Raw genomic sequence first — 12,064 nt, 5'->3', positions numbered from 1 at the left:
TGACCAGTTACAGGCTGACTCTGTGTACTGAGGGGTAGTAGGGACCAAACTGTGAAGGCCTGCTCTAAAGCCCAACTGAACCCCCAATTTACCGTCCGTTAAATATATTTCATGGGCATCAAAATGAAAGGTCTTTGTTTTCTATCCAAAGCAGCCACAGCCTGTTTAGAAAAGCCTGTCCCTTGTCAGTATGTTGAGAGAATGATAGTTGTACTCTGTGTGTGTGTGTGTGTGTGTGTGTGTGTGTGTGTGTGTGTGTGTGTGTGTGTGTGTGTGTACTGTATTACCCACAAGTTGTACTCTGTCTCTCATCCCTTCCCTTCATCTCTCATCCCTTCCCTCCGTCTCTCATCCCTTCCCTCCATCTCTCATCCCTTCCCTCCATCTCTCATCCCTTCCCTCCATCTCTCATCCCTTCCCTCCATCTCTCATCCCTTCCCTTCATCTCTCATCCCTTCCCTCCGTCTCTCATCCCTTCCCTCCATCTCTCATCCCTTCCCTCCATCTCTCATCCCTTCCCTCCATCTCTCATCCCTTCCCTCCATCTCTCATCCCTTCCCTCCATCTCTCATCCCTTCCCTTCATCTCTCATCCCTTCCCTTCATCTCTCATCCCTTCCCTCCATCTCTCATCCCTTCCCTTCATCTCTCATCCCTTCCCTCCGTCTCTCATCCCTTCCCTCCATCTCTCATCCCTTCCCTCCATCTCTCATCCCTTCCCTTCATCTCTCATCCCTTCCCTTCATCTCTCATCCCTTCCCTTCATCTCTCATCCCTTCTCTCCATCTCTCATCCCTTCCCTCCATCTCTCATCCCTTCCCTTCATCTCTCATCCCTTCCCTTCATCTCTCATCCCTTCTCTCCATCTCTCATCCCTTCCCTTCATCTCTCATCCCTTCCCTTCATCTCTCATCCCTTCTCTCCATCTCTCATCCCTTCCCTCCATCTCTCATCCCTTCCCTTCATCTCTCATCCCTTCCCTTCATCTCTCATCCCTTCTCTCCATCTCTCATCCCTTCCCTTCATCTCTCATCCCTTCCCTCCATCTCTCATCCCTTCCCTCCATCTCTCATCCCTTCCCTTCATCTCTCATCCCTTCCCTCCATCTCTCATCCCTTCCCTTCATCTCTCATCCCTTCCCTTCATCTCTCATCCCTTCTCTCCATCTCTCATCCCTTCCCTTCATCTCTCATCCCTTCTCTCCATCTCTCATCCCTTCCCTTCATCTCTCATCCCTTCCCTTCATCTCTCATCCCTTCCCTTCATCTCTCATCCCTTCTCTCCGTCTCTCATCCCTTCTCTCCGTCTCTCATCCCTTCTCTCCGTCTCTCATCCCTTCTCTCCATCTCTCATCCCTCTCCTCCATCTCTCATCCCTTCCCTCCATCTCTCATCCCTCTCCTCCATCTCTCATCTCCATCTCTAATTCTTTTCCTCCGTCTCCCATCCCTTCTCTCCGTTTCTCATCCCTTCTCTCCGTCTCCCATCCCTTCTCTCCGTCTCCCATCCCTTCTCTCCGCCTCTCATCCCTTCTCTCCGTCTCTCATCCCTTCTCTCCGTCTCTCATCCCTTCTCTCCGTCTCTCATCCCTTCTCTCCGTCTCTCATCCCTTTCCACCGCCTTTCATCCCTTTTCTCCGTTTCTTATTCCTTCTTTCCATCTCTCATCTCTCTCCTCCATCTCTTATTCCCTCTCTCCATCTTTCATCCCTTTCCTCCTCTCGCCCTCCTTTTTGCTGGAAGCTTTACGTTTCCACTCAAGCACTCAGGATTAATTAAAATCTTCACAACAATAAAACGAACGCCTAACGTCTCGCTTTTAAAAAATCTGAGAAAAAGGAAAAATCTTATCAGCTCTGTAAAGTCTTCACTAATTTGCTGATAGATCAAAAACTTTGTATTTTAGGCAAAACAGAGGAATTCCTTTGAAAGGTGTGGGGAGGGGGAGTGTTATGGGAGCATGGTGGTTTAATCAGGGGCTTTCCGCCTGGTCTGGCTGTATGTCTTGGCACAGAGACCAATGTGCTCCTAAGCAGATGTTTAGCGAGTATTAAAGGGGCCGGGGAGGCATGGGGAGATGGTAATTGGTCATCTGCTCCTGCAAAGCTCTGACTTCAGTTTCACGGACAGAAGGCTGAATTTTTCTGAGTACGCAATCTGTCATCGTGGCCAGAGCTACAATCTGCTTCATTTGACCCACATCCTTTGACCCTCAGCTGCCGAGGAGCTGTAAGTCCCAGCATGACCTGCGACCGGCAGGCTGCAAAAGACGCCACCCAGTTCTCGAAAAACAATGGGGTCCCCAGTGTGTGCCGGTGGACAAATTATTTATGTTCAAGATAGTTTAGCGAGTTTTTTTCAGCACTGATTACTAAAGCAAGCCATACACTAGTAGATTTGCAAACAAACTCCCATTTTAACATTCGTGCAAAAATTCTCATCAGTACATTCGATGACTTGACAAATGTCAATCCAAATTGCTTTAAAAAAAAATTTGCTTTTACAGTTGATTTTGGAGTGATTGGATTTTCCCCAAACAAAAGCCACATTCACTGTTAGAACTTTTAGAATTAGACTAATGGGGCGTACACACGGTCGGGCTTTTTGGCTACAAAAGTCCGACAGCCCGTCCAACAGACTTTCGACTGACTTTTGTCGGACTTTAAACGGACTTTCTAACGAATGGACTTGCCTACACACAATCACACCAAAGTCCGACGGATTCGTACGTGATGACGTACACCGGACTAAAATAAGGAAGTTGATAGCCAGTAGCCAATAGCTGCCCTAGCGTGGGTTTTTGTCCGTCGGACTAGCATACAGACGAGCGGACTGGGTCCGGCGCAGTTACGACGTAAAGATTTAAAGCATGTTCCAAATCTAAAGTCCATCAGATTTGCGACCGGAAAAGTCCGCTGAAATTCCGGGGAAGCCCACACACGATCGGATTGTCCGCCGGATTTGGTCCGTCGGCGTCCGTCGGACTTTTGCAGACGAAAAGTCCGACCGTGTGTACGCCCCATTAGAATTTTCCGACCTGCTCCTTCAAATTTTCTCATCGCATCGATTGAAAACGAGCATCGATTCACATAGTTACATAGTTGGTAAGGTTGAATAAAGAAACCAGTCCATCCAGTTCAACCTGTGGTGTGTGTTTGTCACTACCAATTCCCAAATCCTTTTATTGCGCTCGCTAAGATGCCCATCAAAGAGTTTTTTTTTATTTATCAACACTCTCCTCTGACACCACCAATTGTGGAAGGGAGTTTCACATCCTTACCGTTCTAACGGTAAAGAACCCCTTATGCAGTTTAAGGTTGAACTTCTTTTTTAGTGACCTGAGAGTTTTTAGTGACCTGAGAGTTTTCTTCCTATATTAGAATCTCTGTTTAGATATTTGTAAATTGCAATACAGTCACCTCTAAAGAGTCTCTTCTCCAGGGAGAATAAGTTTAATCAGGGCTTTTTTTCTCAGAGAATAAGTTCAGGAACTCCCCTTTTCAAGTCACCCCTTGTCTCCGTCCCCTCTCCAACTCTGAGCACCACCCCTTGGTTCCATCCACTACCCACCTTCCAGTACAGACCTTTTTAGAGAATACAGAACCAAGTATCATTTTGTGGTGCTAAGTAATTTATATAGATTTTATTAATAAGCATTAAGATATACACCCTTCTTTCAACAATAGTCCCCCCGCAACAAAATGACCCTCCAATAACAAAAGATCCACCCTAGTAACAGCAGATCCACCCCAGCAACAATAGACCCCTGTCAGCATCAACAGATCTCCCAGAAACCAGCATCAATAGACCCTCCAGCAGCCAGCAACAATAAACCCCTCTCTCATCAGTAGATCCCTGCCAGCAACAATTGGCCCCCAGCAACGATAGATCCCCCATCAGCCAGCATCAATGGACCCTCCAGTAGCCAACAATAGATCTCCCAGCCTCCAGCACACCCCAGCACCCTTTGCCATTACATACATTCAGTGTAGGAGGTGCCGGAACTGCGTTCCCCCACGTTCCCGCTGAAAAAACGTTTTTGTTTGGCCCAGGTCTGGTCATCTCCACCTGTAACCAATTAATGGGTTGATTTTTTTAATTAGGTGAATTTTGCCCTTCATACCTCGCAAGGGCTGCTTTCCTTATATATACTTGTTTTTAATCTCATATTTTTATGCTTTTGACGAAGGCCTAAGGCCGAAACACGTCAGCATTTTTGGATGATGTTATTGCTGTACCGTTAAATAAATATTTTCTATGGAGAAGCTGTCCAGTTGCCGGCCTGTACTTTCTAAGAATAAGTTTAATGTTTGCAGTTGTTCCTCATAACTGAGGTCCTCCAGTCCCCTTATCAGCCTTGTTAAGAAGCATCTAATCCTCTATGCATGTACATGTTTAGAAGGTTAAAGAGGTACCATCATCCTAAACTGGATATTAACCGCTTCCCGACTAACCGCTGCAGTTATACTGCAGCAGGTTGGCTCCCCTGCGCGCGGCGTCGTAGCTATGCATCGGCTCGCGGGATAGCAGGCGCCCGCTGGGGTGCCGATGCTCATGGCCAACGGATGCGATGACCGCCGGCCACGAGCGATCGTGTGCTGGAGAGACAGAACAGATAAACGCACACTTCCCTGTTCTGTTCTGACAGGAGTGACAGATCGTGTGTTCCTATTAGCTAGGAACCACGATCTGTCACTTCCTGTCGTCAGTCCCCTCCCCCTTCAGTTAGAATCACCTCCCAGGGAATCACCCCTTCACTGCCAGTGACATTTATACAGTAATCAATGCAATTTTATAGCATTGATCGCTGTATTAATGCCAATGGTCCCAAAAATGTGTCAAAATTGTCATATCATGAGCTATGATTAAGCACTGACTACGGTGTGAAACGCGTCAGCTTTCCTGCATTTTTCTGCTGTGGCATGTATCTTTGATGACTTTTACTTAATAAAGGTAACATATTATTTTGAGTACGGCTGTCCAGGACTTCTTCTAATTACTTCATTGTACAAGCATTGCCCGCACCTGTTGCTTCCAGCATGGAGGAGATGTTCGTTTTCAATCGGCCTTCCTAGAAGCGGTGATATCTTTCTTCCCCTTTAAGTCTTCTGTAAACTGGAAGTGATATCATGACATTTCTTCTGGGTTACTAGACCAGAGACCCGATCAAAGCCGATTCTGGCTTTGTTCGAGTCTCTGGCCAGCTGGCAGAAGTGCCGTCCGGTTGCTCGGGCGACGGGAGAGCCCCGGGCGAGCCGCGGAAGGTGGTGGGAGGGGGGGAGGTCCCCTCCCGCTGCTTGGGGATAAGTCTTTTGATAGTGTTGGCAGCGTAAATGACTAATAGGGAGTCTTCAAAGGCGGTGTCAAGATCAACTTTTCTAGCAAAATCTGTGTGTCATTTAAACCATAGATGACCTCTGCATGTGTATATTTTCATCCTATGCCCAGGTTTGACAGGTTCAAATACCATAATCTTTCATTTGTTTCATGTAAAGCAAAAATATCACCGCCCCCTTTTGATAACTTCGATGAAAGCGATCGTCATAGATATTTCACTGAATAGAATTTCCTGTTTGGCATTTTCTGCACCAATTTCTTGTCAAATCATGCGTTCAAATTGAGATCCCCCCCCCTGGCTGATGGTAGAATTAGATATTTTCACTATGTTGAGGCATTTTAAACGAAGACAGAGCACGCATCAGTGAGCGAGTTGTAGTCAGATAACCAGTTGCGGGGGAGGCGGCAAACTTCATCCGAGGTGTAAAATAATTCTGATCAACTCATAAAGTGTTTCTATATCCAGCCTGGAGGAGTGGATTCATGTTTTCACACTTACTGAATCCATAAGAATTTAAGAAAATATCAAGAGTTTAGCAATCTGTCTGTCTAATATATATATATATATATATATATATATATATATATATATATATATATATATGCTTTCAGAAGTGTTAATAGTTTATTTTTATCAATTATCAAAATGGAAAGTAAATGAGCAGAAGAGAAATTCAAATCCAGTCAATTCTTCTAGGTAGACTTACATACAGTTTTTGAAGGAACTCGGAGGGTAGGTTGATCCAAACATCTCGGAGAATTACGCACAGATCTTCTGTGGATGTCGGCTGCCTCAAATCCTCCTGTTTCTTCATGTAATCCCAATCAGACTGAATGATGGTGAGATCAGGGCTCTGTGGGGGGCCAAACCATCACTTCCAGGACTCCTGGTTCTTCTTTACACTGAAGATAGTTCTTAAAGACATTGGCTGTATGTTTGGGGTTGTTGTTCTGCTGCAGAATAAATGTGGGGCCGATCTGATGGTATGGCATGATGAAGAAGTATCTGCCAGTGTTTCTCAGCATTGAGGACACCATTGATGTCGACCAAATCTCCAACTCCATTTGCAGAAATGCAGCCCCAAACTTGCAAGGAACCTCCACCATGCTTCAGAGTTGCCTGCAGACACTCATTATTGTACCGCTCTCCAGCTCTTCGCCAACAAATTGCCTCCTAATACAGCCAAATATTTCACATTTTGACTCATCAGTCCAGAGCACCTGCTGCCATTTTTCTGCACCCCGGTTCCTATCACTTCATGCATAGTTGAGTCTCTTAGACTTGTTTCCACATCAGAATTGGCCGCAATTCTTCCATGAAGACCACTTCTGCCCAGACTTCTCTGGACGGGTGTACCTGGCTCTCACTGGTTTCCACCAGTTGTGTACATATATATTTGTATTTTTTTTCCTTTTAGTATATTTTTTCTTAATGTGACTCTGTGGTCTTTCCTTACCTTGTAGCCCAATATGCATGAATTAGGCATCTCCAGGCACCTTTTTTTTATCTTTATCAATAAGAAGATGTGAAGGGGACAGGAGGACAGGAGATGTGGGTAGGAATTAACCAGGAAACACTGTGACTTGCAAACCCTTGGCAGCTGAAGGTGTCTGCTTTATTGACCTGGGGCCAAATGTTGGTTAAAGAGAGACCAATCTCTTGAAGCTCAAAATGTTGATAGATCAACTTATGTACAATCAGTCTTGCCCATACATTGCCCTGAACCAGCTGAATTTTGATCCATGTATGGGCAGCTTTAAAATGTCAGAGATAGAATATCAACCAAAAATACAGAAAAAAAACACAGGATACAAATGTTATAAATTGAGTTGCAGTTCAGTGAGTAAAATAAGTATTTGATCCCCAAACAAAACATGACTTAGTACTTGATGGAGAAACCCTTGTTGGCGATCACAGAGGTCAGACGTTTCTTGTAGTTGGAGACCAGGGTTGCGCACATCTCAGGAGGGATTTTAGTCCACTCTTCTTTACAGATCTTCTCTAAATTCTTAAGTTTTTTTTGGCTGTTGCTTGGCAACTTGAAGTTTCAGCTCCCCCATACATTTTTTATAGGATTAAGGTCTGGAGACTGGCTAAGCCACTCCATGACCATAAAATGCTGCTTCTTGAGCCACTCCTTTGTTGCCTTAGTGGTATGTTTTGGGTTATTGTCATGCTGGAAGACCCATCCATGACCCATCTTCAGAAGTGTTCTAGCTGAGGGAAGAAGGTTCTCATCCATGATTTTACAATACATGGCCCCATCCATTGCCCCCTCAATGTAGCAAAGTAAGCCTGTACCTTTAGCAGGGACACAGCCCCAAAGCATATGATTCTACATCACTGCTTGACTGTGTAGAGAGGGTGTTCTTGGAGTGCTAGTCAAGTTTTTTCTTCTTCCAAACACGGCGAGTCGAATTAATGCCAAAGAGATCAATTTTGGTCTCATCTGATCACAGCACTTTCTCCCAATCCTTCTCTGAATCATTTAGATGTTCATTGGCAAACTTCAGACGGGCCTGTACATACTACCTACCTACTTGAGAAGGGTGACCTTGCAGGCGCTGCAGGGTTTTAATCCATGGCGGTGTATTGGGTTACCAATGGTTTGTTTGGTGACTTTGGTCCCAACTGCCTTGAGATCATTCACAAGCTCCTAGTTCTGGACTGATCCCTCAATTTTCTCATGATCATCCTCACCCGATGAGGTGAAATCTTGCATGGAGCTCCAGACCGAGGGCGATTGATGGTTATTTTGTATTTCTTCCATTTGCGAATAATCACTCCAACAGTTGTCTTCTTCTCACCAAGCTTCTTGCTGATGGTCTTGTAGCCCATTCCAGCCTTGTGCAGGTCTACAATCTTGTCCCTGATGTCCTTTGACAGCTCTTTGGTCTTGCCCATAATGGTGAGGTTTGAATGGAAGAAAGAGATTCTGTGGACAGATGTCTTTTATACACATAACGAGTTTTCGTTAGGAGGACCTTCTTACATTGACAGGACTAATCTGTGTACCACATGAGCATCTGTGGGAGCCAGAATTCTTGTTGGTTGGTATGGGATCAAATACTTAATTTACTCACTGAACTGCAACTCAATTTATAACATTTGTATTATGTGTTTTTTTTCTGGATTTTTGGTTGATATTCTGTCTCTATCATTTAAAATACACCTATGATTAAAAATGATAGACCCTTCATTTCTTTGTAAGTGGGCAAACATACAAAATCTGCAGTCGATCAAAATAATTATTTTTCCCACTGTATGTATTCTAAGCTTGCATTTTACCATTTTTCTGGAGCTCCCCTTCAACTTTCCAGTCTCCGGTGGAAATAGTTCACATTAGACCCAAATGTTGTCCGCCTCTTTCGGAAGGGCGTCACAGTCTAGCTCCTTTCACACATTACCAGGCCTCAAAGCACGGTAATTAGAGATAATGTAAATTTTTTTGTCTCGCTGGTATTTCGCTAATGTGCGTTTCCATGACACCACCTTCATTAACCTGAAATAAAAGGTGCTAAAAATACCGAAGGTCAGAAATCTGGCCATCTATAAATTTGGCCTCATAATTGTAGAAAAATGTGTCTGGGGGACATTGACCTGCCTTCTGGCTCTGGAGACCGAGAGTCCTTTACGTTTAACGACTTGTTCTATCCACATGTCCCAGTTTTCCACTTTCTTATGACTTGACCGAGTCACGTGATTACTTGTGATGTTAAAGGACAACTCCACTTTTAGCCCAGCATTCTGCAGTTTCCTCCTATACTGTACCTTCTTTTAAAAAAAATCAATGCTTAAAAACTAGAAAAAATATAAAAAGGACAACTTCCTGTAATAATAATAAAATCCTGACCTTATTACAATCAGGTCTAGATCAGCATTTGACCTTGACTACCCCTACAGGGAAAATCTAGGCCTTTGCAACCTTGTTCCAAAGACCTCTAACCTCTCATTCTTTGGTCAAGGCTTTTGTACAGAGTGTCTCTCATGCCGCCTCCTGTTCAACCCTCACGTGACTTCATGCAAAGTATACACAATCGTGTGTAAGGAAAAAAAATAAATAAATAAAATGTTAAAAAAAATAAGGTTTGTTTTTTTCACATACAGTGGAACCTCGGATTGCGAGTAACGCGGTTAACGAGCGTTTCGCAATATGAGCACTGTATATTTAAAAATTGTAACTCGGTTTGCGAGTGTTGTCTCACAAAACGAGCATGATTCAGGCCAAAGCGGTGTGCAGTACCGCTTTTGGCCTGAGGTGGGGGCGCCAGAGCCCAGCAAAGCCGAACGTCGCCGATCGCATCCGATCGGCGCCGTTCAGAAATGCGCAGAAAGGCCAGAGGACAGCGCAGCAAGTCTTTCCGAGGTTTGCCGAGGTCAACCAAAGTGTCCTCGGGCCTTTTCGGCCCTTTCCGAGGCTCGCCGGCGCCTCCCCCTCGCCTCTGGCCGCATGCGGTATTGCATCCCATTGAAGTCAATGCGGAACAAATTATTTTCGTTTTCAATTGACTTCAATGGGAAAACTCGCTTTGATATGCGAGTACTTTGGATTACGAGCATTCTCCTGGAACGGATTATGCTCGTAATCCGAGGTTCCACTGGTATGTTTCATCTCAGTCACCAAGTGAAACTCTCAGAAGTTAACAGCCTACACTCCTTTAGTAAATCAATCCCATTGACTTCATGTGCATTTGACTAACTGATTTTTTTTTTCTTCTCTGCACAGTGCTCAGTGGTATTTGCTCCAATGACTGTCCTCAGCAAGTCAAGGTAGGTACTTCTAGAATTATATTGATATCCACACTAAACAAATATTGTCTAAATACAAGAATAATGAGCCTTATTCCGGATCTCGGTGAGCTTTGTGTAGTTCTCCCAGATCTGTGCAGTAATCCAGTGTGAGACTTCCTGTAATAAAGACCGCCCACTTCTGCTCCCTCTCCTTGTACAGGGTGACTGGTCTTGTCTCCGCCCCCCTCCTGTAGTTTTCTGCAGGCGGCATGTAGTGGGTGGAGCCTGCTGGGTGCCTCCCACAACTCTGCTCAGGCTATGTACAGCACAGTGATGATGTCACTGCTACTTTTAAAAGGTAATGGGGTTGTTTTAGTAAAACTGGAGCACTCAGAGGCTGGTACATCTGTACATGGTAGCCAGTCGGCTTCTAACTTGAGCTTGTTCAAATAACCCCTTCCCGACCAGCCGCCGCAGTTGTACTGCGGCAGCTTGCCTTCCCTTCCCGTTATATGTCGCTTTGCCTTTTGGCCACTAGGGGGCGTGTGCCGCCGGAGGCACGCGCCCCCTAGTGGCCAAAAGGCAAAGCGACATAAGGTAATGTCGTTTTGCCCAGGGGCTCGCTGCCGGAGAGCCAATGCTACTGCCCGGCAGGCGCAATGACCGCCAGGCACCCGCGATCGCTCGTGACAGAGTGAGAACTGGGATCTGTGTGTGTAAACACAGATCCCGGTTCTCTCAGGGGAGAGGAGACAGATCGTGTGTTCATACTATGTATGAACACCGATCTCTCTCTCCTCCTAGTCAGTCCCATCCGCCCCACAGTTTGAACACACCTAAGGAACACAATTAAGCCCTTGATCACCCCCTAGTGTTAACCCCCTCCCTGCCAGTGACATTTATACAGTAATCAGTGCATTTTTATAGCACTGATCGCTGTATAATTGTCACTAGTCCCAAAAATGTATCAAAAGGGTCCGATGAGTCTGCCGCAATATCGCAGTCCCGATAAAAATCGCAGATCGCCGCCATAACTAGTAAAAATAAATAAATAAATAATAAAAATGCCATAAAACTATCCCCTATTTTGTAGACGCTATAACTTTTGCGCAGACCAATCAATATACGCTTATTGCTTTTTTTTTTTTACCAAAAATATGTAGAAGAATACATATCCGCCTAAACTGAGGAAAAAATGTGTTTGTTTTTTTTTTTTTTTTTTAAATTGGGATATTTATTATAGCAAAAAGTAAAAGATATTGTAGGGTTTTTTTTCAAAATTGTCAGTCTTCTTTTGTTTATAGCGCAAAAAATAACCGCAGAGATGATCAAATAGCACCAAAAGAAAGCTCTGTTTGTGGGAAAAAAAAGGACGTCAATTTTGTTTGGGTACAGCGTCGCACGACCGCGCAATTGTCAGTTAAAGCGACGCAGTGCCGAATCACAAAAAATGGCCTGGTCATTGAGCAGCCAAATCTTCCGGGGCTGAAGTGGTTAAGCTTTTAACAAATAAAACCTGGAAGCTGATTGGTTTCTATGAAGAGCGTCACCAGATTTTGCACTCTCCAGTTTTAGTAAATCAACCTCAATATCTGGGTTTGCAAAGGCATTTACTGCAGAAAGGAAGTAAAGTAAAACCTTGGATTGCGAGCATTATTTGTTCCGGAAACATGCTTGTAATCTAAAGCACTTGTATATCAAAGCAAATTTCCCCATAAGAAATAATAGAAACTCAGATGATTTGTTCCACAACCATTTATTCATAAGTCCTTCAGTTTATAGTCCATATAAAAAGATTATAGCAATTTGACCAGGATGTGTAACCATAAAATGTCCATCTACAAATGGAAGCCTCCACAAGAGGATTAGAAGCAAAATCCAGCAGGAGCTCCAGAGTATAAAAGAGAAGAGGGGCGCCTCTAAGTGTAGCAATATGGTTACATTTAATGAAGGTACAACATTTAGCAACTCACATGGTTGATGATTAAAAGAGGCACA

The 12,064-nt window shown here is 44.4% G+C and overlaps 1 protein-coding gene across 2 annotated transcripts in view; it reads left to right on the top strand.

Annotated features, from left to right (window-relative positions):
• The window catches only part of ITFG1 (integrin alpha FG-GAP repeat containing 1), a 314,466-nt gene that overhangs the window by 208,316 nt on the left and 94,086 nt on the right, over positions 1-12,064 (top strand). For both annotated transcript variants that reach the window (XM_073605835.1, XM_073605834.1), the window contains exon 13: positions 10,062-10,105. In XM_073605835.1, the coding sequence (XP_073461936.1) occupies positions 10,062-10,105 (44 nt within the window). The remainder of the gene's footprint in view (positions 1-10,061; positions 10,106-12,064) is intronic.

The sequence above is a fragment of the Aquarana catesbeiana genome, linkage group LG11 (genome assembly GCF_042186555.1).
Source record: "Aquarana catesbeiana isolate 2022-GZ linkage group LG11, ASM4218655v1, whole genome shotgun sequence".
In the NCBI taxonomy this organism is placed as follows: Eukaryota; Metazoa; Chordata; class Amphibia; order Anura; family Ranidae; genus Aquarana; species Aquarana catesbeiana.
This window is presented reverse-complemented; position numbering and strand designations above follow the sequence as displayed.